Source organism: Peromyscus californicus, unplaced genomic scaffold, assembly GCF_007827085.1.
Source record: "Peromyscus californicus insignis strain IS unplaced genomic scaffold, ASM782708v3 Scaffold_13__1_contigs__length_99412109, whole genome shotgun sequence".
In the NCBI taxonomy this organism is placed as follows: domain Eukaryota; kingdom Metazoa; phylum Chordata; class Mammalia; order Rodentia; family Cricetidae; genus Peromyscus; species Peromyscus californicus.
This window is the reverse complement of record NW_026294424.1, coordinates 6,147,625-6,175,229: the sequence shown is the minus strand read 5'-3', so window position 1 is coordinate 6,175,229 and position 27,605 is coordinate 6,147,625. Positions and strand designations below refer to the sequence as shown.

The 27,605-nt window shown below is 44.0% G+C and overlaps 1 protein-coding gene across 5 annotated transcripts in view; it reads right to left on the bottom strand.

Moving 5' to 3' along the window:
• Pisd (phosphatidylserine decarboxylase) overlaps positions 1 to 18,345 on the bottom strand; it is a 46,658-nt gene extending 28,313 nt beyond the window's left edge. Inside the window, exons 1-2 of one of the 5 annotated variants that reach the window (XM_052736295.1) lie at positions 18,249 to 18,345; positions 6,068 to 6,147 (exon numbers count right to left, since the gene is read on the bottom strand). In XM_052736295.1, coding sequence (XP_052592255.1) covers positions 6,068 to 6,136 — 69 coding nt within the window. In that variant the 5' untranslated portion in view covers positions 6,137 to 6,147; positions 18,249 to 18,345. Of the gene's footprint in view, positions 1 to 6,067; positions 6,148 to 14,433; positions 14,550 to 18,073; positions 18,207 to 18,248 lie in introns of those variants that run through there. The other 4 variants (XM_052736298.1, XM_052736299.1, XM_052736296.1 and 1 more) reach the window with 4 other exon arrangements.
• Between the last annotated feature and the right edge of the window lie 9,260 nt (positions 18,346 to 27,605).

Genomic DNA, 27,605 nt, shown 5'->3' with positions numbered 1-27,605 from the left:
GCTTAGACTACGGAATTCCTTCCTGTTTCTTTGTTTTACCAGCTGAGGCCATGGTACTGCTTCCTCCTACACCCAGGCTAACTAACCAAAGGGTCTGTTTACAGAAAAGGGTAAAAAGGTCCACATTTAATCTGTGGGATGGGAGAGGGATGCACCTCATCAGGGAGCCAGGTTATCTTGGAACAAAAAGCAAGCCCCGTGGCTTGTCATCAGCTTGGCTATTGACCTCATCAAGACAGAGCAACCATGTGGTGGGCTGCCATCTTTGCTAATGTTATAAAGAAGGCCAATGGCATGTGATTTCACTGCCATCTTGGTTAATGTAACCACATGGCATAAACCAAATATGGTGGCACCCATAAAGTTTCCTTTCTGACTAAACCCTCTGGTTATTACTGTATTTCTTTTTTTATTAGACTTAAGAGGCAACACTAGGCCTCCAAGATGTTTTTTTTTTCTTAATGTTCTGCTTTGTTTTAATATTGAGGCTTTCAATTGCAATAACAGGTTTAAAAAAGAAACAATCTAATATGACCACATTCTGAGTTCTTTTACAATTTTGTTGTTGTTGTTGTGCTGCTTTGTTTACTATCCTTTAAATTATAGGGACTTAAAACCCAATTTACATAGAGTGAATTGTGAGAAGTCCCTCCTAATTGATGTGGGATGTCTTTCTGTATGCTGTGAATATGTGTTGCTCCCATTGGTTAGTAAATAAAGCTGCTTTGACCTATGACAAGGCAGGATAGAGGCAGGTGGGAAATCTAAGCAGAGATACAGGAAAAGGGCAGAGTAGAGTCAGAGATGCCAGCTAGCTGCCCAAGGAGCAACATGCCAGCAGACCAGTAACGCCAAGGCCATGTGGCATTGGCAATATATAGATTAATAGAAACGGGTTAATTTAAGATGTAAGAGCCAGCTACTAATAAGCCTGAGCCATAGGCCAAACAGTTTGTAATTAATATTAAGCCTGAGTCAATTATTTGGGAAGCGGCTATGGGACTGGGGTGGGACAGAAAAGCCTCCATTTATACCTAATTTAGCGTTAGGCCACAGAGTGGCCCCTAAAATAGTGGTACAGCTGCCGACAGCCTGCAACGGCTACCCAAGCTTAGCTGGGGCGGATGGCCATGAGAAGACAGAAACCTAACCCTCAGCATTTCTCAGAAACCCAGGGACTCAGGGACCTTGTACACCAGATAATCACAGCTTCCTCATTCCTCCCTAACCAGCCATCGACCTCAAGGGATATCTGCTACACATAAACTGACCTGACTGCATCAGGCACAGGCACCTACCTCCTGGTGGGCTCAGCTGGGTACCCTGTTCTACCCAAGGCAAGAAAAAAAAAATCTCTCAAGAGGGAAGGATCTACCCATAAGCCTTCAGGAACCCTGTGAAGGCTCTTGCTCTCCCAGACTGGGCAGCTGTTCTCCACCCTGTGAGACATTGGGTAGTCTGTTCCCTAATAAACTTCTTTCTACCCATGGAGTGGTCTTGTTTGTGGTTTTGCTGTGTCTACTTACAGATAGATAGATAGATAGATAGATAGATAGATAGATAGATAGAGATAGATGGATCGATCGCTCGATCGATCATGGGTGTTTATCATGCTTGCTTCCTATCTGGATTTAAAACAATAATAATAATAATAATAATAATAATAATAATAATAAGGATTTACAGCTCAAAATGAAAAAAAAAACCATGAGATTAGGGAGACCCCAAGACAGAACAAGTGATCCCCTTTTTTATTGTTTAGGCTACTATTTCAGATTCACTGGGGTCCTACTCCCCTTTGCAGGAGCTAGAGTTTACTAAGCTTACATCACAAAAACAGGTCATTATTTAGATCCCAGGAAAACAAATAAAAACCCAAAAGCTCTGTCTCGCAAAATGCATGTCGTCTTAACCTTGACTATCCTATAAGGAAAATAAAATACAACCAATAATGATACTTAGGGTACACGTGAAAAGTGGCAGGGCTGGAACTTCAGGCATGGATAAGTGCAACTCAGTCCCACACTGGGAACCAGTCTTGAGGAGTTTAGGTCGCATTGACCACCCTTCAATTGGCAAGGTATGGCTGTCTCTGGATGCTGGTCTGAGAGACTTGCGGAGGATTAGGTGAACTTCCATCTGCTTCTTTCAATCTTGTTTTCACTTTACAGATGGGAATGAAACCCTCCAAGACTCCTTCAAGTTCCCCACTTGCCTCCTGGACAACTGGAACAAGTTAGACTCGTAGACGCTTAGAGAAAGCTTTAGTCTTTTCTCAACCAGTGCATGGCCTAAATACCCTCTAGGAAAAATAAAAAGTGGCTCCCAGGGGCAATTCTTAATTATAATGCCATCCTCCAATTAGAGCTATTCTGTAAACAAGAAGAAAATTCTCCTCAAATTTTCTATGTCCAAATTTTCTTTTACTTTCAGGATCTTGCTAAATATTACAGCATGGACCCACAGATTCTAGCTGTAGTAAACTTAGGTGTGTCTACTCAAGGTTTATTTTCAAGTGCTTAGTTTCTGCTCAGGCTTCACCTAAATATTACACATTAGTTAAAAATACTGAACTGAGCCAGGCGATGGTGGCACATGCCTTTAATTCCAGCACTTGGGAGGCAGAGGCAGACAGATCTCTGAGTTCGAGGCCAACCAGGTCTATAGAGTGAGTTCCAGGTCAGCCAGGGCTACACACAGAGAAACCCTGTCCCAAAAAATAAAACAAAACAAAACAAATCAAATCTCTGGGTGTTCAATAACCACATTTGGAAGCATACACTGATGTGGTCAGAGGAACTAAAAGGGAGAATATTTTCCTCCTTGTCCTCCAAGGTCAACAAAGTCCCAGGAAACAGTGGCACATCTCTCAAAATATCCTGTACTGGAACTGTGGAAAATCACTCCTCTTGTTGAGGGAGGAGTGGACTCTGACCAGTGCCAAGCCTGCAAAGAGGAGGTTCAACAAAGAGGAAAAAATTCCTCCACATTCCCAAATGAAACAATGGTCAAGCCAGTCTTTTGACTTATCCTCACATAGAGGGATCAACCCACAAAAAAAAAGACTAGAGGAGGCCAAGGCCCTTCCCAAGCCCAAGTAACCCTCAAGGACCAATCTTCAACTGACCTTGACCAAAAAAGGAAGATAGATAGATAGATAGTTAGATAGAAGGTAGATAGATAGATAGATAGATAGTTAGATAGAAGGTAGATAGATAGATAGATAGATAGATAGATAGATAGATAGATAGATAGATAGATGGATAGATAGATAGATAGATAGATAGTTAGATAGATAGATAGATAGATAGATAGATAGATAGATAGATAGATAGATAGATAGATAAATTAGTTTTGGCCACCTCCATGGTCTTCAACACCCAGCAGAAAAGTACAGACAGGTTTAAAATAATCAGTATGTTAAACAGTTCTCAGATGCTATGCTTAACCATATGAGATGTTAATTTGAACATCCATTTCTCATTAGTGAGTCTCTTCTTGATAACACTATCTGTTTCTAGAGGAACACTTCTCACAGCTATAATATGATATCCTTTGTCCTAACCAATCATATTCCTTCTCAGCTGAGTGGCACTCAGGAGGCAGAGGCAGGCAGATCTCTGTGAGTTCAAGGCCAGCCTGGTCCACAAATTGAGTTCCAGGACAGTCAGAGCTGTTATACAAAGAAACAATGTCTTGAAAACAAAAAAACAAAACAAAGCAAAAAACAAAAGATAGGGTCTCAGTGTAATCTAGACTGGTCTCCACCTTCCAGGTGCTGGGACTGCAGATGTGTACCAATCATGTCACCTGCCAGATACCCTGTTGGCAAACTCACGGGCTTTGGGAATTAGTCAAGATGTCAAAATGGGTGGGCAGTGGTGGTACAAGCCTTTAATACCAACACTCAGGAGGCAAAGACAGGTGGACCCTTCAGTTCAAGGCCAGCCTGGTCTACAGAGCAAGTTCCAGGTCAGCCAGGGCTCTACAGAGAAACCCTGTTTCAAAACAAAAATAAAAAACAAAAACAAAAGATATCAAAACCGTGACTCTGAAACATTGCTGGATAACCCTATTAAAAAAGATATTTTTCGGGCTGGAGAGATTGCTCAGAGGTTAAGAGCACTAGCTGTTCTTCCAGGGGTCCTGAGTTCAATTCCCAGCAACCACATGGTGGCTCCCAACCATCTGTAATGAGATCTGGTGCCCTCTTCTGGCCTGCAGGCATGCATGTAGACAGAATGCTGCATACATAATAAATAAAACTTTAAAAAAAAAAAAAAAAGATATTTCTCTTTAAAAATGTCAATTAGATGCTGCTGTCCCGGTGTGATTTCAACAAGTGGAACCCAGATTTTACTCAGGTTTGGCCCATATTGCCCCCCCCAGGACATTACAGCTGGCACATAGGCAGAAGCCTTGCTTGCTGGTAAGTCAATGCCGGTAGGTCTTCTACAGGATTCCGGTAAGAAGGTTCTGGTGCATAGTCCCGGCTACACAATTACGCCTCACCTTATTAAACAAGACTTATGTTAATGATGATGTCAAGGAGCTTTCCTCACTAGCCTTGTCTTTTAATGTTCCACATGAGGTTATAGTTGAAGAAACTCAACAGTTGGCTTCTAAACTTAAGTCGGCTGAAAGGCTCCTTGAACTCTTTAAGGAGACAAATGGCTTTCTCCACAGTGTAGCTTCTGGTGACGATGGTGGCAGAGATCAAGCCTGCCGAGGATTCTTAGGGTGGCTTTCTTGCCTGTTCTCTTCCTAAGGGCAAAACTGCCCCAGCTGTTCTTCTACCTCTGCTCTCAGTAGGAATTAGAGTACTACCGAAAGTGTCACTTTTTATGTATAGACGCTACCTCACTCATATGACAAGCTCCACAGATACACATCCTCACCAAACTGCTCTGTGCTTTGAATCTTTGCCATTGGTTGTGCAATGGTCCTCGGGTCAATCCTCCTCTGAGGCACTGCTTCCTCCTTGCCAACTCTTTATTGGCTTGAAGCAGTTAAGAGACTTAAAAAGCCCTGCCCTTGAGAAGAGACTCAGCTTTTCAGCTTCCCCAGTTCCCCCTCTGCTTTGAGGAGGGTCTTTTTCTGTGTGCCTGTTGCATGCCTGCGTCTCCTCACCCCCAGTGAACCCATTTCTCTACCTGCTGCTGATTCTGTCTACGGTGCTTGGGATTTCTCTGCTGCTACCTGTTTAGCTTGAAATTCTTCCTTTCAATTCTTTAACTGGCAGGGAAAATCAGCCTGAGCCAGATCTGCAGACAGTCGTGGGCACTGGGAACTGAATGAAAAAAGGCTACATGTTCATTGCTGAGCTCTCCCTGCGTGTTCCAGCATGCAGTTACTAATTAGTAAGAGCCCCAAGGGCTCCCATTAACCAGCGTGTTTGTAGCAGGCTTTCTGTTGGTCTCATCAACCAGCTCATTTCACTCCCAGGGTCGGTACTGGGCCATTAGAAACAGCATTCAGTACGTAAACAAAAAGATAGGTGGGTAATAAAGACAACACAACCAGACCACTAAGTTCTCACTCCACAGTGCTGGGGGTGGGGAGGTGCCACTCCACAGTACTTTCTACTCATGAGTCTCAACTGGAACAGACTCTCTGAAGAACAATTTGGCCTAAATACTAAAGTGCAAAATACATAAACGTTTTATAGAGTCTCAATATATAGCTCAAGCTTTCAAACCCATTATCGTCCTGTCTCAAGCTACCAAAGGCTGGCATTATAATAGATATGCACCATCATGCCTAGCTTACAGACACCTTCTGGCCCAGGAATTCTGCCTCTACACAGTTACCCTGAAAATGGCAAACGTATTACTGTAGGACTGTCTGTGGCAGAAAAAGCTAGAAACAAATACCCAGCAATGAATGGCAGTCATACAGCAGAGTACTACTCAAACAATGAATAGTTGTTGAGGTTCCAGTGAGGACTACAGGCCAGTCACCATGACTTACAGGAGTGCTTCAAAGGTATTTAATTCTAACAACCCTATGTTTTTCCAACTTTCAGTTAACTTCCAGTTGAGTAAACAGATGTTCAATTGCTCCTTACCCGTGCTGAAGGTTTCAAGAGGCAGCTTCTGTAAGGAGCCGAGAAAATGGTGCATGGCAGTGTATTCATAGTGGCCGGGGCTACAACCAAGAAAAACGAATCATTACAAATAAAATTTTTGATTCTATTTAGAAACAGAATTAGTTTATTTGACTACTTATTTTTCCTTGAAGAAAATGTTGAATGTTCTGATATCTGATACTTAGAGTGACTCCACAAAAGGCACACTGTTCACCTGATGTAGAAATGCACTGTAGATGGCCCAATAAACAGTATGTACTGCCCATCAAAAGCTCACAAACGGAAAGCCTCTAAGACACATCACAAAACAAACAAACAAACAAACGAATGAATAAATAAAATTAATTGGTTGACAACTTAATTTTTTTCTGAAATTATTTTTTAACACTGTGTGTGTGTGTCTCTATGTGAGTATGTGCACATGAGTACAGGTGCCTGTGGAGGCCAGGGAAGGTGTCAGATCCAACTGGAGATGGAGTTAGATGGCTGGGAGTAGCCCAACAAGGGTGCTGGGAACTGAACTTGGGTCATCTCTAAGAACAGCATGTACACACTCTTAACTAAACAATTGAGCCATCTCTCCCAGCCCTACTGACTGGCAATTCATCCTGCAGCCAAGGTTTTGGCCTTAAGCTTCCTATGTAACTGAGGATAACCCTGAACTCCTTGTCCTGCATCTATTTCCTGAGTGCTAGGATCACAGGTGTGGGTCACCAAGCACAATTTAGAAATCCTACAATATTGTATCAATGTGAGCTTCATGGCTTTAATCACAATTAATGAAAGAAACGTTCTCATAGGAGAAGCTGAAACAGTTACATTATAGAGTGTCCCAGGCTCTATACTGCAGACACCAGGATTCATACAGTAGAAGAGAATACCAACAACATGGAGTTTGCAGAATCTGAGTAAGGGTATCTTGGATTTCTAGTCACTATTTTTTTATTTTTCTAAGTTTGAAACTACTATATACAATGAAAGTTTTTTTTTTCATCATTAATCGTGAGATCATAACAAGTAGAGAAACAAGGTCTCAAAACCTAGTTTTTCTGCAGGTGTTTCTGCACACGAAGAAGAGCTGCACACAGATCTGCATATGCTGAGCCCTGCTCCTTGAACCTACCTACCTGTCAGGGGCTGAAAATTTAATGCTTTAAATATTTATACTGATGCCGGGCGGTAGTGGTGCATGCTTTTAATCCCAGCACTCAGGAGGCAGAGGCAGGCAGATCTCTGTGAGTTCAAGGCCAGCCTGGTCTACAGAGTTCCAGGACAGGCTCCAAATGCTACACAGAGAAACCCTGTCTCGAAAAACCAATATATATATATACACTGAGGAACAGGGAGGAGTGGCCACCAACACACCACACTAAGCTAGTCTCACTAGCTCTACCAGTTTAGAATGTTTTCTTTCTTTCTCTCTCTCCTTCCCTTCCTTTTCTCCCACTGAATTGCTGTGGTTTGTTTGTTTGTTTGTTTTTAGTTTTTCCAGACAGGGTCTCTCTGTATAGCCTTCACTGTCTTGGAACTCAGAGATCTACCTACCTCTACCTCCTGAGTGCTTGGGACCAAAGGCATGCATCACCCCTCCAGGCTTTGGACTGTTTCGAGACAAGGTCTCACCATGTAGCTCAGGCTGGCCTGTCTCTGCTCATCATGCTGGGATTGTTTGTGCACTACCATGGTAGCTCTGGTGTACAATGTTTTCATTGTCTTTTGTGGATACTGTGCTGTAGTGACAGAGTGAGCAGATGCAAAGGACCTAGAAACATTTACATACTCTTTCTGAGTAGCGTGATCTAAGAAGTGCCACTTCCCTAGGGGAAATCAAACATGTCCCAGCAGTGACAAGTGATCACACTGATAAGCAGAGCACTGACTTCTAGTTAGCAACTAGATTTCCCTCATCAAAGATCAAACTTTCAATTCTCTGAATTTCAATTCAGATAACCCCCTAGTTTCTGAAATGTTTGTTTGTTTTGGGCCTCCTTGGGCACCAGGTACTTAGTGATACACATGCCAACATGCAATCACTCACATACACACTTTCTTTTTTTGAGGCAGGGTCTTAGGATGTAGCCTTGACTAGCCTAGAACTCACTCTTTAGACTAGGCTTGTCTTGAACTTGCACAGATCCTCCAGCCTCTGCCTCCTGGGTCGTGGGATTAAAGGCATGTACCATCATACCTGGCTTCATTTTCCAAAGTACTGATCTGAAATCTAGATAAAGAAACTACATCCTTGAAAGTAAATGTTTCTTCCTTCTTTGGAGAACGTTATAATATTAAAGTGGTAACTTTCACTATATAAACATCTAAATTGATATTTTTTTGTGAGAAAAAGAAATGCATTTATAACTTTTGTACATATTATTTACCTTATGAATATTTAGCTGTTAAATGCTATACACATAATCAGGTTTCAGAACTTTGATTTTCTTCTCAAAAAACTTGACTTGAAAACACCCTCCCCACGTGGTGCTGATGTGGCTAACCTATGGGCCTGGCTTCTCCTCTCTGTGAGGGTGGGAGTCTCAGCCTGTGGACAGCTGTTAACAAAACTGAGCGCTACCATCTGAGAACAGCTGCTCTCCCTATACAACAGCAAGCCTAAAGCCCTGCTTTTCAAGGGGAATTAGAACAAAGACTAAGGGCAAAGTATGTTGGGAGACTGATGCAGGAGGATTGAGAAAGTTCAGGACTAGGGGATTTAGCTCAGTGGTATGGGGATTTAGCTCAGTGGTATAGCGCTTGCGTAGCAAGCGCAAGGCCCTGGGTTCGGTCCTCAGCTCCAGGAAAAAAAAAAAAAAGAGAAAAGAGAAAGTTCAGGACTAATCTGGTACATAGCAAGAGAATGTCTCAAACCACAAAAATAGGCCGGGGCAGTGGTGGTGCAGGCCTTTGATCCCAGCACTCGGGAGGCAGAGCCAGGCGGATCTCTGTGAGTTCGAGGCCAGCCTGGTCTACAAAGCAAGTTCCAGGAAAGACACAAAGCTACACAGAGAAACCCTGTCTCGAAAAAAAAAAACAAAACAAACAAACAAAATACAAGAAGGGAGGGTCTAGACATCGCTCTACTATTTCCCCTAACTCGATGTTTTGGGGAGGACGGGGATGACACAATCATCCACAATTGTTTGTCCACCATCTCTGGATACACAGTGTTGAGGCAGTCTGCTTATGCACCCACCTTCCCCCCAAGAATGTCCCCTTATTGTCAGCTTGTCTCTCATGACATAAATACTGTAATTCCTGCAGTTCACACAGAAACTGTGCCCATGTCTCTCTCCAGTTCCCACCTCACTTTTCTTCTCTTTCATCACAGCTTTTTTTGTTTGCTTTTTGAGACAGGGTTTCTCTGTGTAGCTTTGGTGCCTGTCCTTCACTGTCAATCATGTCCTCATATTTTTGTTCCTATCACGTCGCCCTCAGTCAGCGCCCTCCAAGCCCCCAATGTCACTAAATACACACCAGGTCTCTTTCTTGGCCTGGCAGCAGCAAAAAACGTTTTTTTGTTTTGTTTTGTTTTTTTGTTTTTTGTCTCCCAGAATCTCACTCCTGACTTCTGGGGTCTTGAGTGCTCCTCCTAACTTCCTGGGACTTTGTCAGTCTTCTTTTTTTTTTTTTTTAAATAATTTATTTAACTTTATTTTATGTACATTGGTGTGAAGGTGTCAGATCCCCTGGAACTGGAGTTACAGACAGTTGTAAGTTGCCATGTGGGTACTGGGAATTGAACTCAGGACCTCTGGAAGAGCAGCTAGTGCTCTTAACCGCTGAGCCATCTCTCCAGTCCCTTGTCAGTCTTCTTTGCAGATTCTCTTTTGCTTTCTAACTTGGATATGAGGCCATGCCCAGGTACAGACCTTTTCCCCCTACCCATTCTCTCTCTGGAACTGCTTCCAGGCACATAGCTTTAAAGAGTCACTCAGTACTTCTTAGTGTTCAGCTGTGCCTCTAGAAACCTTGAGGTCTAGATTCACAAGCAGCTCCCCACCACCCCTACACTCTGGACTCATCTAAAACCGAACTTGTTCTAAACAGATTTCCTGACCTGGAGTAGCACCCTTTCCACTGGCTCCTCCCTAGAGTTTTCTACCTGTGTCACAGCAGGCCAGACACTTACAAATCTGCTGCTTCTTCTAGACACCTGCTAGCCTACCTTTCCCAGCCTCCTTTGTAGCAACGTGTGAGGGGTACCAGGTACAAGTGACGCACCTGCCCCCACCTCTCTAGGGTAAACATTACCACATACAACTGGGCTGGTTGCACCTCCAGGGCTTCTGAACATTTCTGTCTGAGCAATGAGAAGTACTCAAAGGGCTTTACAAGAAAAACCAGAAAATGTTCCTGGGTTTGCCCATCAAGAAGGAAAGGGTACTCTCCTCCACCTAACTTGTAGAGGTAAAAACCAAAAATGGGAGGGGGGGAGGTGAGAGGGGAGGTTGCAGAAGAGGAGGATGTTGGTGCCCTGCTCTATCACTCTGCCTTATTCCTTTGAGACAGGATCTCTCACTAAACTTGAAATGAGGCTGGCAGCCAGCAAGCCCCAATACTTCTTTCTGTCTCTGCTCTCCCCTCAGCACTGGGGTTCCAGGCCTGGGCACAGTCATGTCCATCTGTTGGAGTGTTAGGAATCTAAACCCATATCCTCATGCTTGAGCAATGTGGTGGTTTGAGTGAGAATGGCCCCACAGGCTCATGGATTTGCATACTGAGTCCCCAGTTGAACCATTAGGGAAGATTAGGAGGTGTGGCCTTGTTGGAGTAGGTGTGTCTCTACTGGAGGAGGTGTACTGAGGATGGGTTTTGAGATTTCAAAAGCCCATAACAGGCCCAGTGTCTGTCTGTCTGTCTCTCTCTCTCTCTCTCTCTCTCACTCTCTCTGCCAGCTGCCTGTGGATTAGGATGTAAAGCTCTCGGCTGCTGCTCCAGCACCATGCCTTTCTCCTTCTGGTCATGATGGTAACAGACTAATTGAAATTGTAAGCGAGTCCCCAAGTAAATGATCTCTTTTCTAAATGTTGCATTGGTCACAGTGTCTCTTCACAGCAACAGAACAGTGACTGAGACAGGAGGTAAGCAACTTGTCTTACTGCTCACTGAGCCATCACCTCATCCCCCACAATTCCTTAAAAACAGGATCTCTTATGTAGCTCTGGCTGTCCTAGAACTTGCTATGTAGTTCAGGCTGTCTTCAAACTCACTAAGATCTGCCTGCTTCCACCTCCCAAGTTCTGGGATTAAAGGCCAAGCTTTTAATGTTTTAATTTTTTTTTTTTTGTTTTTGTTTTTGTTTTTCGATTTTTCGAGACAGGGTTTCTCTGTGTAGCTTTGCGCCTTTCCTGGAAATCGCTTTGTAGACCAGGCTGGCCTTGAACTCACAGAGATCCTCCTGGCTCTGCCTCCTGAGTGTTGGGATTAAAGGCGTGCGCCACCACTTCCCGGCTTAAATTTTTTTGAAAGGTTTTTGTTATGTGTATGGATGTTTTGCCTGCATGTTTGTCTGTGCCTGGTACTCTCCGAGTCTAGGAGATTCGATTCCCTGGAACTAATTACAGATAATTGTGAGCTGTTGTGCTTGGAAATGAAGAGCAGTCAGCGCTCTTCACCATCAAGCCATCTCTCCAGCATCTAGGGCAATTTCTTAATTAATGATCGATGGGGGAGGGCCCAGTCCTTTGTGGGTGGGGCCACCCCTGGGCTGGTGGTCCTGGGCTCTATAAGAAAGTAAGCTGAGCAAGCCATGAGGAGCAAGCCAGTAAGCAGCACCCCTCCATGGACTCTGCATCAGCTCCTGCCTCTAGGTTCCTGCCCTGTGTGAGTTCCTGCCCTCATTGCTTTTGAGGATGAAGTGTTATATGGAAGCATAAGCTGAATAAACCCTTTCCTCCCCAAGTTGCTTTGGTCATGGTGTTAGAAACCCTAAGACAAGTTGGTACCAGCAGAGTGGGATATTGTTGTTGAAGACCTGACCATCTTTTGGGGACAATTATAGAAGGACTTTGGAACTTTGGGCTTTATAAAAGGGAAAAAAGCCATTAAGTGTTGAGAGCTCAGTGAGCTGTTCTGTAGGAGCTTTGGAGACAGAATCTTGAGCAGTGCAGATGATATGAGGCTTGGCTTGTGGGTTTCAGCGGGAAGTTTAAAGACTATCAGGGCCATTTGCTATTTTGAATTAAGATCCTGTCATTCTGGTCAGCTGTGATTAACAAGAGGCCACCACCACTGAAGTGAAACCTTTGCATTACTGGGACAGTTGATGCTGGTCATTTAGAGCTAAGAAATTCTTGGTGATTAGAAGAGAACCAGCATCACTGAGATGAAGTCTTCTGGAAAGGGTTTCCTCAGGACCAGTACTTAGAAGCTGTGTTCCAGAAGCAGCCATGGTTGTACCTCCTGTGGGCAGCTGAACTTGGTAGTGGAAGAGTCACCCAGGTGGTACTGGTATTGAAGGCATGAGGGGTCATGGAGAGTAGCTGAGGCTTGGCACTGGGTAGCAGGGCTGGCGTCCCTGAAGGGAGCCCAGGAGAGGCTCTTGGTGAGATGCCAGTATCCTAGGATGACCACCAAGATCAGCAGCAGCAGTGGAGTAAAGCCATCCAGAGACTAGAACACAAGCTGTGTGTGCTGCAGAGGGCGGGGCTGGAGAAGTGACCCAGGCCCCTTGGAGGCGCCCAGAAGATCGTGAGTGAATCCCAGATGTTGGACATTGAGTTATTTACACTGTTGGAATTGAATTTTGCTTTATTCAGATTGTGACTGTGCCCTGGTTCTTCCCTCTTGAAGTAAGAAAGTATTTAACTTATTTTTTTATTTTATGCAAGCCCATATAAACTTTTAGCTGGACAGTGGTGGTGCACACCTTTAATCCCAGCACTTTTGAGGCAGAGGCAGGCAGAGGCCTCTGTGAATTCGAGGCCAGCCTGGTCTACAGAGTTAGTTCTAGGAAGGCCAAGGCTACACAAAGAAACCCTGTCTTGAAAAAAAAACAAAACAAAGGATCAGACTGAAGCCAAGCTTGTAGGGCATTTTCTTAACTAGTGATTGTAATCTACATGGCAGCAGAACAGACAGCAAATGGCAGAGACCAGAGATAGTGCAAACAGAGTAGCAAGAAAATGAGTGAGGAGGGGAAACAGGCCTGAGACGGGAGCAAGACTGAGGGGCTGGTCTTGTTTCTGTTTTGAAAAGACCATTGTGTTGTCTGTGGCAAATGGGAAATAGAGGGCCAAGAGTCAAACATTAAGACTGGTATTGAAGGCATTCTTGTGGGAGATGGGATGGCTTGGATAGTGACAGACTATGAGAAATGGTCGGACTAGGAAGTGTTCTGAAGGTAAGGACTGAATATAGATGGTTCGAAAGAAAGGACCTGGGTTTGATTCCCAATGGCCACATGGTAGTTCAAACCACCTGTCTTACTGTAGTTCCAAGGGATCCAATGCCCTCTTCTGGCTTCCATGGACACCAGGCACGTGGTGCAGACATAAATGCCCGAAAAAAAAACACCATAAACATTAAAAAAATGTTTTGAAAAGAAAAAAAAAAGATTAAGGCCCAGATAGAACAGATAAGCTCAATCAGGTGTCTCTTCTACAGAAAGAACCAAGGGTATGAATCTTCAAGCAGGCTATTAAAGCCAGTTGTGGACACACACACGTCCCCAGCACTTGAAGGCTGAAGCTGGAGGACCAGCTTGGGGAACAGAATGCGATCCTTTCACAAAATCAAAATAAAATGAGATTAAGCACTTGGCTCTGGGTCAAATCCTGTGCAATCAATTCCCTCACCTGTAAAATCAGAGCCCATCTCATTAGCACTAAGCCACCATGTATGACATCAAAAACACCTTTTTTTGTATTGCTAGAAATGAAGTTTTCTTTAAAATGGAGTTTGTTTGCTCTCTCAGAAGCAGACTAACCAGGCTGGACACTGGTAACTGGAAGTTGATATAGTCAGTAATAATTGAATATCTTTTTTTGTAATAATTGAATTTTTTTCTTAAGATATCTTGGGCTAGAGAGTTGTCTCACTGTTTAAGATTTATTTATTATTTTAAATAATAAATAAATCTTATTTATTCATTATTTTAAATAAACCTTTTATTTATGTATATGAGTGTTTGCCTGAATGTATGTACACGTACCACTTGCATGGATGGTTCCTGAATAGCTCAAAAATAGGCACTGGATTCCTTGGAACTGGAATTACAGATGGTGAGCTGCCATCTGGGAATTGAACCTGGGTCCTCTGTAAGAGCAGCCAGTGTTTTTGCTTTTGTTCCCCCCCCCCCCCAAAGGAGACAGGGTTTCTCTGTGTGGCCCTGGCCATCCTTAACTTACTCTGTAGACTGGGCTGGTCTTGAATTCAGAGAGTCACCTGCTTCTGCCTCCCAAGTGCTGGGATTAAAGGTGTGTGCCACCACCGCCCAGCCAGTGTTCATAAACAGTGAGACAACTCTCTAGTCCAAGACATCGTAAGAAAAAAAATTCAATTATTACAAAAAAAGATATTCAATTATTACTGACTATATCAACTTCCAGTTACCAGTGTCCAGCCTGGTTAGTCTGCTTCTGAGAGAACAAGACAAACTCCATTTTAAAGAAAACTTCATTTCTAGCAATACAAAGATAAAAGCTGAACCAAGTTTCAGAAACATAAACACCCAGTTAAGACTCCAGTCAAGGCAACCCCCCCTCCCCAGGATGGGTAAGCTGCTGGCCAAGAAATAGCTAAAACAAAGGTTTAATTCATCGAAGTCTCCAATAGTACTGGGGGAGTCTCCAAATGTATTTTGTCTTCTGTAGTTCTTCTCTTGGCTAAACGTTCCTGTTAACTGAAGTATGACCCTGAAATGCAAGGGCTTGTTTGTACCCCCTAGATTGCAGTTTTTCCTTTTAAAAACCCTTCACTCTGAGAGCTCAGGGCCATCCTCCGTCACCTGACCAATGTGTTGGACGAGGACCAAGCCCGGCTTGCTTGCTTTAATAAACCCCTTTGTACTTGCATGGGATATTGGCTCTGTGGTGGTCTTGCTTGGGGGTTTCAAGACATGGGCACAACACTTCCAGTGTAAATGTTTTATATATATATATATATTTGCCTGTATGCCACATGTGTACAGTGCCCACAAAAGAGAGAAGGGATCATTAGATCCCTTGGAACTGGAGTTACCACGTAGGTGCTGGGAACCCAATCCAGGCCCTCTATGAGAGCAGTAAGTGCTCTTAAGGGCTGAGCCATCTCTCCAGCCCATAAAGAAAACTTTTTAAAAAGTTTTTTTTCTTTAGTTGTATTTCCACAAAAGTTTAAAGACAGCCCAGGTGGGCAACACACTTTGCTTAGAGACAGGTGTTTGTACATCTTTAATTTTTACAGAAAACTGCCAAGATCCTCTGTGTGTGGGGGTGTGTTTTGCCTGTGTGTATATCTGTACTATGTGCATGCAGTAGCCATGGAGGCCAGAAGAGGGTTTCTGATGCCCTGGAATTGGAGTTATAGATGGTTGTGAGTCACTATGTAGGTGCTATGAATGTAACCCTGGTCCTCTGGAAGAGCAGCAGGTGCTCTTAACCACGGAACAACCTCTCCAAGCCTATAACATGTTTTTAGTATCACCATGGGTGCTAAACTTTTAACTATAGTCCTCACTTCTCTCTCCTACTTTCAAAAGCTAGGAGAGTTCTAAAGCTCAAGTGGTAGGTCTCTTGAAAGCTTTACCCATATTCTACCTGGTATTAGAATATTTACTAAGTACTCATTCCTCCTTTCTGTTAAACTGTCTAGACTTGCCTGAACTTATAACCTGGAGGGCTTATAAAAACTACAGCTGTCAGAGCTCCAAGCAATACCTCCTTCTGAATCTGAAACTGGCAGAAGATTGGTACATACCTGCTCATCTCTATCTTTATTAAACATTCCAGCCAAACCAACTTTTTGGCAGGTTGGGGTAGTAATGTTTGAGACAGTCTCATAAAACCCAGGCTAGCCTGTAACTCCCAATGTAGCCAAGGATAGCCTTGAATTTCTGATCTTCCTGCCTCTACTTCTCAAGTATTTGGATTATGAGTGTTAGACACCAAGCCAGCACCAGCCTCGTGTGTGTGTGTATGTGTGTGTGTGTGTGTGTGTGTGTGTGTGTGTGTGTGTGTGTGTGTGTGTGTGTGTAGAGAGAGAGAGAGAGAGAGAGAGAGAGAGAGAGAGAACAAGTTCACACCATGAACATATGTGGGGCTCAGAGGACAACTTCTGGAAGCTGGTTCTTGATTGCACCCTGTTGAGGCAGAGTTCTGTTGCAATAGCCCCTGAGCGCCTGGAGTTCTCCTGCCTCCACCTCTCGATGGGATACAGAGGGGGGCCACTTGATTCAGCTTTCCACAAGGCTTCTAAGGACCAAACGTGAGTCAGCTAGTGCTTTTACCAGATGAGTCATCTCCCTACCGACTCTCATCAAACACGTTAGAAAACACATCCGACACTAAATCATAACCCATGTTGCTCTCCTACTACCACACATCACTCATTCACTGAAAAACTTTGGGGCTGGAGAGATGGCTCAGCAGTTAGGACTACTGGCTGCTTTTCCAGAGGACCTGAGTTTGATTACCAGCACCCACATGAAGGCTCACCATCCTGGGTAACTCCAGTGGCTTCTGCGGTCACCATGTATGCACATGGTACACAGACATACTTGCAGGCAAAACACCTCAACACATAAAAATAATTTTTTTTTAAAAAAAAAGAAAAACTTCCCTACGATGTGGAGCTTTCATCTACTTCTTACACCTAGATAGTACTTTACTTAAAACTTAGAAAAATGTTATCTTTTGTGTGCATGAGTTTCTATCTTAATATATAACAAATCTGAAACTATTACTCTTATTCTGAACATATCCTCACCCCTCTCCACCCTTGCGCCAAATTCCAGTCTTGCCTATGTAACACTTGCACTGAAGTATGTCTTTTTTTTTTTCTTTCCATTTTTTAATGGTGAGTGAGGCATATCCTTTTTACCACCATTCAAAATTCTTCAGGGGCTGCTGGGATGGCTCAGCGATTAAGAACACTAGTTGCTCTTCCAGAGGACCTGGGATCAATTCCCAGCACCCAGTGGCAGCTCACAGCGACCTGTAACTATAGTTTCCGTGGATTTAATGTCGTCTTCTGGCCTCCATGAGTACCAGGCACACACATGGGTACACAGTCATACATGCTGGCGAACATGCATACACATACATTTTTTTTTTTTTAATTGAGCAATGTTGGGGCTGTAGAGATGGCTCAGCAGATAGGAGGACCAGAGTTTGGTTCCCAGCACAAGGTGGCTCACAACCTATACCCCCATGTAATTCCAGGACATTCCTGAGGGCCCTATAAGACACCTGTAATCACAGATATGCCAATCTGGGCTGGCTATAAAGTGAATGACTCAGCCAAGTAGAGAACTATCTTTCTTCTCCTCCCTGAGTTAAGAACTCACTCCTCTTCTCTTCTCCCACCCCCTAAAAAGCATAAATAGCTGGCTCATGCCTGTAATCCTGGCATTTGGGAAGCACTTGAGAGGCTGACAGGAAAATTGCTGTGATTTCGAGGCCAGCCTGGCTTCCATAACGAAACTTTGTCTCAAACAGACGGAAAAATGAATGGCATTTATAAGATCCCTCAGGTCTCTTCCACCTGTAGCAGCCTAGGAACTTACGGAACAGAGACGTGTGGGTCAGCAGGATAAGGACCACAATTCCACAACAGACTTTTCAGATAACCACATCTAATCCTTTCGCCTCAAAGCTTTAGAACCCAAGTGAAAGTCGCTTGGCAGCGCTGTGCTCTTCCTGATCACACCATCCTGCCAGGGATGCAAACACTCAAGAGAGGGCATTCAGCTCTGCTTCCACTCTAGGGACCATCAGTTTTGTTGTCCCAGGGCACTTCCACCTAGCCGGAAAGGACAAGCGAGAGCCTTCAGGCCACACCCAAACTCACTTCACAGTCCACGCGGTAGCTGTAGCGCCAGCGCTTGAGCCAAGGTAAAGGTGGCTCCGTGTCATTCCTGTCAGACCTACTCGCGGCGAGCCCGCGACGATAAATGGCTCCTCTCCCCAGAATCTGGCTTGGTCCAGGCTGGCCCCCGCCCCAGCAGCCTCCCGCCAGGCCGTACCTGCACCGCCACGGCATGACTCCAGGTAGGGAGCGCACGTACGGGCGACCCCCTGACGCCGCCATCTCAACTCCTCCTAGCAGCCACGCCCCCTTCCGCCCTCGTACGCACGCCTGTGTGGTCGTCGGACCAATCAGGAAAGCGAAGGGCTGGCCCCGGAAGTCTCTGCGTACTGCGCCTGGTGACTGCGCCCCTGGCGCATGTGTTGGCATGCGCATGAAGCCGTAGGGTATGTCGCTCCTGCACCCAAAAAAATCTGAGCCACCCTGTGCTCCGTGTGTGCATGCCACCTGTATGCGGGAGCCCGCGGAGGCCGGAAGAAGGCGTTGAATCCCCTGGAGCCGGGCGTCCTTCGGTTCTCACATCACGGCTGTGCTTGCTGCCTGGGGCTCTAGAGGGCGAGGGGCTTGTAGACATGCAGAAAGCTGTCAAACTAGGCTCCTGCTGTGAGTGATGGTCTTTTCAGTTGTGAGGGGGAAACGATTTTTCAGTGGTACCTGACACTTTTCTAAGCGCTGACTTGGAGACCCGCAGCCAGCCCTGGGACATTATTCCCATTTTTAAAGAGGTCAGCGAGTTTAAGCAATTGCTCAAGGGCACATTAATAGGCAAAGGGCTCATAAGTTGTATGATAGAAAACCCAGTATTTCTACATCAACGATGTCGAAAACCATTTTTTTTCTGAACTTTTTTTTTCCTTTTTAAAGCCCTAGAAAAATGGCTGAACATGGGTGCAAAACCTGAAAGAAGTCCCGATTTTTCTTATGTTAAGCATAGTCGTCTTCACCAGATATTTGACATAAGAGAAGGATATGCTAATCAGTGCGTGAGATTATTTCCGTGTAGTTATTTAAATTCAGTTACAGCAAAACCAGCCACTAAAAAGAACCTGCAAGCCAGGCAGTGGTGGCGCAAGCCTTTGTTCCCAGCACCTCTATGAGTTCGAGGCCAGCCTGCTCTACGAGTTCCAGGACAGGCTCCAAAACTACACAGAGAAATCCTGTCTCAAAAAACAAAACAAAACAAAAGAACCTGCAAGTAACAGATTTGGTATTAGAAGAGATACCTCCCTTTGATGTGGTTTTTCAAAAGTCTGAAAAAGAAACACACATTCAGCATACTATTGGTATGGAATTGAGTGTTGTAATTCAAAGGGATGAGGTAAATTGTTTCAAAATAATGCAGGATTCCCAGCACTTTGGAGTGTCCTGAATCCCAGGCCAGCCTAGGCTACATAGACCTTGTGTTTTTTTTTTTTTTAAAGCCTTATGTAACACAGTGGTAATACTGTACAATGACTATACACAATTTGACGTTTTTTCAATTCTTTTGAAAACATGGAATAAATATACTGTATATACCTTTTTAAAAAGGAACAAAACTCAGCCTGGTCTACAAAGTAATTTGCAGGAAAGGCGCAAAACTACACAGAGAAACCCTGTCTTGAAAAACCAAAAAAAAAAAAAAAAAAAAAAAAGGAGCAAAATGAAAAACACTATTATAATAAAAGAAAAAAATGAAGGCTGGAGAGATGGGGCTTAGTGGTTAAGAGCACTAATTGCTCTTCCAGAGGAGCCAGTTCGATTCCCAGCACCCACATGGCAGATCACAACTGTCTGTGACTCCAGTTCCAGAGATCCCATCCCCTCTCTGGCCTCAGAGGGCACCAGGCATGCAAGTTGTGAGCAGACATACATGCAGGTAAAACACCCATACACATAAAAAATAAAAATAAAAAAAATGTATATATCTGAAAAAATGAATTCGACTTATACTTTACACTAAAATGGGATCTAAAAATCTGCACTTAAAACTATTTAGAGTGCTGGTGAGATGGCGTAGTGGATAAAGGCACTGGTTACCAGGCCGGCCCACCTAAGGTGGGTCCCCGTGGAAGTTAGTTGTCCCATGTGAACTTGTGTGCAAATGTACACACACACACTTAAATGCTTTTTGAAAGCAAAACTTAAAAACACGCAAGGGAAAACTTTAAGATTTTGTATTTTATGTGAATGTACATGCTGATTAGTTTTTTATTGTCAGCTTAGGGCAAACTAGAGACACTCCAGAGGAGGGAACTCCAGTTGAAGAATTGGCCTCTATCAGATGGCCTGGGGGCATGTTTGTGGGGTATTTCCTTGATGGTTGGTTGATGTAGGAGGGTCCAGCCCATTGTGGTGGTACTGTCCCTGGGCAGGTGGGCCTATCCTGTATGAGAAAGGTAGTTGAGCAAGCTAGAGCCAGCAGTCCAGTAAGCATTCCTCTGTGTTTTCTGCTGTAGATATCTCACCTTGAAGTCTCCCGATTATTGATTCTAATCTGTAAAATGTAATAAACCCTTTTCCCCAAGTTGTTTAAGGTCGTGGTTTTTTGTTTGGTTGTCTTGTTTTTTTGGTTTTTCAAGACAAGGTTTCTCTGTGTAACAGCTCTAGCTGTCCTGGAACCCACTCTGTAGACCAGGCTGGCCTGTGGTCATCATTTAATCACGGCAACTGAAAGCAACTAGGACCATGTGTGTGCCTGAGTCTCTGTATGTACACGACATGTGTGCTGGTGCTGGTGGAGGCCAGAAGAGGGCCTTGGAGTCCTTGTAATTGGAGTTACAGGAAGTTTGAGCTGCTCACTGTGGGTACTAGGAATCAAATTCAAGTCCTCTTGAAGAGCAGCTGGTGCTCTTAACTACTGAGCCATCTCTCTAACCCATTTTTTTTTTTTTTTTTTTTGCTTTTTCAAGACAGGGTTTCTCTGTGTAGTCCTAGCTGTTCTGGAACTCGCTCTGTAGACCAGGCTGGCCTCAAACTCACAGAGATCCACCTGCCTCTGCCTCCCAAGTGCTGGGGTTAAAGGTGTGCATCACCCATCACCAGGCTGACCTCTAAGAAATTTTATTTGCTGGATTTAACAGTGACTTCTTGAGTATAACACCAAAAGCACAGGGAACAACAAAAATATAACAATTTAATTTAGAATAAAATTAAAAAGTTACTTCTTTGCATCTATTAAGCATGTTATTTTTCTCAATTGTATTAGTATGGCAAATTAAATTTTATCTTATGTGTCTATGTTTTTTGCCTACATGGATGTACATGCATCACATGCATGTATGGTGCCCATAGAGTTAAGGTGTCAGATCCTCTGGAGGCAGAGTTGGGGATGGTTGTCAACTATCCTGTGGAAGCTAGAAACTGGACCTGGGCCCTCTGTAAGAGCATCAAGTATTCTCAAACACTGAACCATCTCTCCAGCCCCTAATTATTTTTTAGAGATTTATTTTTATTATTTTAAATTATGCATCTGTGTATATGTTACATACATGCAGGTGCCCTCCCCCGGAACTGGAGTTATGTCAGGCAGGGCGGGGCACTGCCTGACATGGGTGCTTAGGAATCAGACTCAGGTCTTCTGGAAGAACAGTACATGCTCTTAACTGCTGAGCCGGCCATCTCTCCAGCTCTCAATTTTCTATTTTTGAGTCAGGGTCATGATATGTAGCCCAGGCTGGCCTGAGACTCATTATGTAACCTATACTGGCCTTGAAGTCATGATCCTCATGTCTCAGCCTCCTGAGTACCAGGATTACAAGTGTGACCTACCATGAGTATTTTATTTTCTTTTACAGGGGCTTTATTGAGATAAAACTCATATAACATTCAGTTCACGTTTTAAGTGTGAATTCAATGGCTTCATATATACAGATGTGCAAGCAATATCATTCATTTTTAGAATATTTTATCATCTATCAGATAAAACCCATTCTGTTCAGTGATAATTTCTATGCACTACTGTTGTCCTCACTAAAGTCCTAGGCAGCCACCAACCTACTTCCTATTCCAGTGATTTTCCTATTCTAAATTTTCATATAAATGTAATACCATAGTATGTGTACTCTTGTAACTTGTGTATTTGGATTAGTGTATGTGCTGGCTAGTTTTATGTCAACTTGACACAAGCTAGAGTCATCTGAGAAGAGGGAACCTCCGTAAGATCTGGGTGTAGGCAGGCATTAGGACATTTTCTTAGTGATTGATGGGGGAAGGCTCAGCCCGTTGTGGGTGGTGCCACCCCTAGGCTGGTGGGCCTGGGATCTATAATAAGGTAGGCTGAGAAAGCCATGGGAAGCAAGCCAGTCAGCAGCACCCCTCCACGGTCTCTGTATCCGCTCCTTTCTTCAGGTTCCTGCCCTGTTTGAGTTTACTTCCCTTCATTGACCGTGACTCAGGATATGTAAGCCAAATAAGCCCTTTCCTCCTCAAGTTTTTGGTCATGGTGTTTCATCACAGCTTTAGAAATCCTAACTAAGACAGTGTGTTTTCAATTATAAATACAGCTGCTGTCAGCATTCATATAAAAGTTTTTGGTTTGGGGGTTCTTTTGCTTTTTGAGTCTGAGTTTCTTTATGTAGCCTTGGCTGTCCTGGAACTCACTCTGTACACCAGGCTGGCCTTGAACTCACAGAGATCTGATTGCCTCTGCCTCCTGAGTATTGGGATTAAAAGGTGTGTACCACCACTGGCCATGCACATACAACTTTTAAGGTCAAGTGATTTCATTTCTCTCGGGTGCAGACTTAGGAGTATATTGCACATTTAATTGTTTCAGGAGTTGCTTTTTTTTTTGAGACAGAATTTCCCTGTGGAGCTCTAGATGCCCTGGAACTTTCTCTATAGACCAGTCTGTCCTCAAACTCAGAGATCAGTCTGCCTCTGCCTCCTGAGTGCTGGGATTAAAAGTGTGTGCCACCACGCCCTGCTTTCCATCATGTCCAGTTTATGGCATGATGCAGGTTGAGACCAAGGCTTTGTGCAAGCTATCCAAGCACTCCACCTAATTATAACCTAGATTCTCCCTTTTAGTTCTGCCAATTTTCTTCACATATATTTTGCGGGAGAGAGAGGGAGGGAGAAAGGGAGGAAGAGAAGAAGGGAGGAAGTGAAGAAGGGAGGAAGGAGAGAGGGAGCCTACATGGTGAGCAAGCCAGGGAGACACTATATCCCCCACCCAAAAAAAAGCCAATAGCTCCTGAGGAACAGCACCCAAGGTTGTTCTCTGGCCTCCACTGTATGCTCCATATATATATAAACATATACATACATATATAATATACATACATACATATATATGTATGTGTATGTGTGTGTGTGTGTATATAACACACACACACACGCACACACAATTAAGAGTATCTCTTCTGGCCCCAGATGGCCCTGGCTGTTGCCAGCTACCAAACACAGGAGGGTGTGGGCACAATGGCATGGGCTTGGCAGAGCTGATGGGCTGACCAACTCAGCTACCTCCCAGGCCCAGATCCAGGGCTTTGAGTTGGCCCTCCCCATCTGTGAGTTGCTGGATGGCCCAAAGGGGCTGGTCCTGCAGATTCATAGCCACAGGATCCCCATGACTCAGAGCAACAGCAGGGTATCTGAGAGTTTCTATGAGCGTCCAGTATTAATGATGTAGCAGAAGCCAGAGGCCTTGAACTAGACTAATGACTCCTTGCAATGAATATTTGCAAGTAAAGCTGTTTACCATGGGAAAATGGGATAAAAGTGTATACTATGTGACACACCACAACTTCCAATGCCACTAAGATGAACAAATATGTTATGGAGAGGTAGGAAAGATGGAGGAGCAGAATGGTACATGCATAGAAGGCTGCGATAAACAGAGGACTGTTTTTATTATGTTTTTTTTTTTTTTCTTTTGGGTCTAAGAGGTTACAAGGGTAGAGGAGGGTATGGAAGGACTGGGAGAAAAATGGGATTGGGGTGCATAGTGTGAAATTTGCAAAGATTCAGTAAAAATTATGTTTAAAAGAAAAAGAGTATCTCTTTCAGGCAGGGCATGTAGCTCAGTGGTAGACTGTTTGCTTAGTACATTTGAGGCCCTCTGGAGATAGAACCCAGCACCTTGTGCATTCTAGACAAGTGCTCTACCACTTAGCTACATCCTGGCCCTTAAGCTATGTATCTTGCAAGAAGATACTGTTGGATCTTATTTTGTAATTTAATCTGACAATATTTACTTTATATTTAGTCCATCATTAATTAAATTACCAATAGTTAAGACTACAATAGATGGCCTGAGTCTTCCATTTCATAAAATTATACTCCATTTCCATTTCTCTCCTGTCTCACTTTTTGAGAGATCAGGTTTCCATTTTAATTATCCCATTTTCCCATGTGATTAGTAATTCACTTTTTCTTGTTTGTCTTGCTTAGTTTGGTGGGCTTTACTTTTGACTTTTGGAAACAGGGTCTGTCTGTCTTAAAGTTTCTATTGCTGTGATGAAACACCATGACCAAAGTAGGCTGGGGAGCAAGAGCTTTATTTGCTTTACACTTTTATTTCACTGTTCATCCTGGTTCACTGAAGGAAGTCTGGACAGGAACTCAGACAGGGCAGGAACCTGGAGGCCGGAGCTGATGAGAAGCCATGGATAGGTGCTGCTTACCTTTGTGCCCATCCTGTTTTCCTAAGACAGGGTTTCTCTGTGGATCCCTGGCTGTCCTGGAACTCACTCTGTAGACCAGGCTAGCCTCAAACTCAGAGATCTGCCTGCCTCTGTCTCCTGAGTGCTGGGATCAAAGGCATGTGCCACCACAGCCTGGCTACTAAGCCTACATTCTTATAAAATCCAGGACCACCAGCTCAGGGATGGCTCCACCCACAAGGGGCTGGGCCCTTCCCTATCAATCACTAATTAAGAAAATACCTTAGAGCCGGATCTTATGGAGGCATTTTCTCCATTAAGGTTCTCTCCTTTCAGGTAATTCTAGCTTGTGTCAAATTGACATAAAACTAGCCAGCACAAAGTTTTATATAGCCCAGGCTGGCCTCAAACTCCCTGTATACCCAAGGATGATCCTGCACTCCTTATCCTCCCGTATCCACCTCCCAAGTACTGTGATTATTGGTATGTGCAGCTATACCTGGCTGTCTTAGTCAGGGTTTCTACTGTGTGAAGAGACACCATGACCACAGCAACTCTTATAAAGGAGAAACATTCAACTGGAGTGGCTTATATTTTCAGAGGTTTAGTCCATCATCATCATGGTGCGACACGGTGGCATGCAGGCAGACATGGTGCTGGAGAAGGAGCTGGGTGTCCTACATCTTGATATGCAGACAACAGGAAGTGGTCTCTGACACTGAGCAGTATCTTGAGCATATGAGACCTCAAAGCCCACCTCTGCAGAGATACACTTCCTACAACAAGACCACACCCACTCCAACAAAGGCTTATCTCCCAATAGTACACCTCCCTTTGGGGACCATTTTCTTCAAACCAACACACCAGCATTATTTCTGTGTCCATTTTATAATGTTTACTCTAGAGCAGTGGTTCTCAACCTTCTTAGTGCTGTGACCCTTTAGTTCCTCATGTTTTGCTGACCCCCAACCATAAAATTATCTCATTGCTACTTAATAACCATAATTTTGCTACTGTTATGAATCGTAATATATGAAATGCAGGATATCTGATATGTAACACCTAAAGCAGTCATGACCCACAGGTTGAGAAACACTGCTCTGGAGATAAACACATGTATATGTGACTTTTTAAAGATTTGTAAGGGGTCTTAGTTTGCTTTATGTGGCGGCATTCCTGCTGAGCTCCTGGCTTGGCTCCAGAGAGCAGCACCTAGCCCTAATCCTTCCTTTGTTTAACCATACCTATGTGAATCTTGTTTGAGAGTCAAGGATCAGAGAGTCCCCCAAGGATCAAAGGCCTATGCAAAACTTGGTTCAGGAAACCTGAAAACCAAGGTACCTGATATTCAAGTAATCTGCATCTAGCATTGGTCTCTGGGAGCTCCTTTTGGGTTGCTTTGAAGATATGGAAATTAACTGGCTAAACTGTATTAGAGAGAAATAAAACTGCCCTAGGGGAAGGGTTAGTGCTTTAGTCCTTCCAGGCTGGACCCCCTTGCAGCCATGATAGGCTAAATTCATTCTTAAGATGCCTCTGTGTCTTCATTTCACGGACCCGCATGAACCCAACACACTCGTGTAGTGACCACACAGCTACATTTTTATATTGTTGTGATAAAAGACTGTGACCAAAAGCAACCAGCCTGGTATGAAGAGCGTTTATTTGGCTTACAGGTCACATTCCATCATCAGGGAAAACCAAGGCAGAAACCTAGAGGCAAGAACTGAAGCAGAAACCCTAAGGGAACACTGCTTACTGGCTTTCTTCTCATGGCTCGCCCAGCTTGTTTTCTTATATAATCAAGGACCAGCTGTAACAGGGTGGCACTGCCCACAGTGTTTTGGGGCCCTCCCACATCAATCATTAAACAATGTGCTTATGTTCATAATCCTTGATAACTCATTTCCCAAAGGAACCCAATTTGAATTTCACCTTCAGAAAACTCTGGATCTTTCTGTACATAAGAAATGACTCTGAATTCCTATCAGAGAAGAAAGTCTCCAGTCAAATTTCAAATTGTGTGTGTGTGTGTGTGTGTGTGTGTGCAGGCCAGAGGGTCAATGTCCAGTATCTTTCATCTGCCACTCTCCATCATATTCTTTCAATCAGGGTCTCTCATTGAACCTGGAGCTCACCACTTTGTCTAGACTGGCTAGTTAGTGAACCTCCAATATCAGCCTGTCTCAACTTTTCTAGTGGTAAGGGACAGATTCATGCTGCGGCCCCTGGCTCAGTGCTGGGGATCCGAACTCAGGAACTCATGCTTGCCTGCAAGCACTTTACATGCTGAACCATCTCCCCAGTCCTCCAATCACATTTCTAGGATGGCTTACTCTAAAGCAGTAAAAGAAACTAGACAGATGTGTACTGACCCAGGAAAACCTCAAAAGTAAAATGCTGTGTTTGTCACCTTCCCATCGTTAAGACAAAACATCTAAGACAGTGAGAGGAAAGGCTTCCTTTGGCGTGAGGAGGTTTCAAGGTGGCCATTGCTTTGAACCTGTGGTGGCATGCACGGTACACTACAGTGACAACATGTGACAGAAGAGGCCTGCAGAACTCATGGTGACTGAGAAGTCCAAGAGACATAGGAAGACCAGTCTTAATACCCCTTCCAAGGGCATGGCACCAGTGACCATGACCTGACTTCTTCCTCTATGCTCCACCCCTTAACTGTTTGGCCACCTTCTCCTGGGCCATAGGCTGAGACTAAGCTTTTCCTGCCTTGGAGAACAATGAAGATAAAAAGAGTAATGATCTAGAGGTTAAATATTAAGCACAGTATTTGGATTGTAGGTTATTTATGGGGCGATGGAGGGAGAGAGAGGAAAAGGAAGAGAGCAGACAGGGCACTGAAGGACAACAAATGTATGGAAAGAAGACATGCTGAGCCGGGCGGTGGTGGCGCATGCCTTTAATCCCAG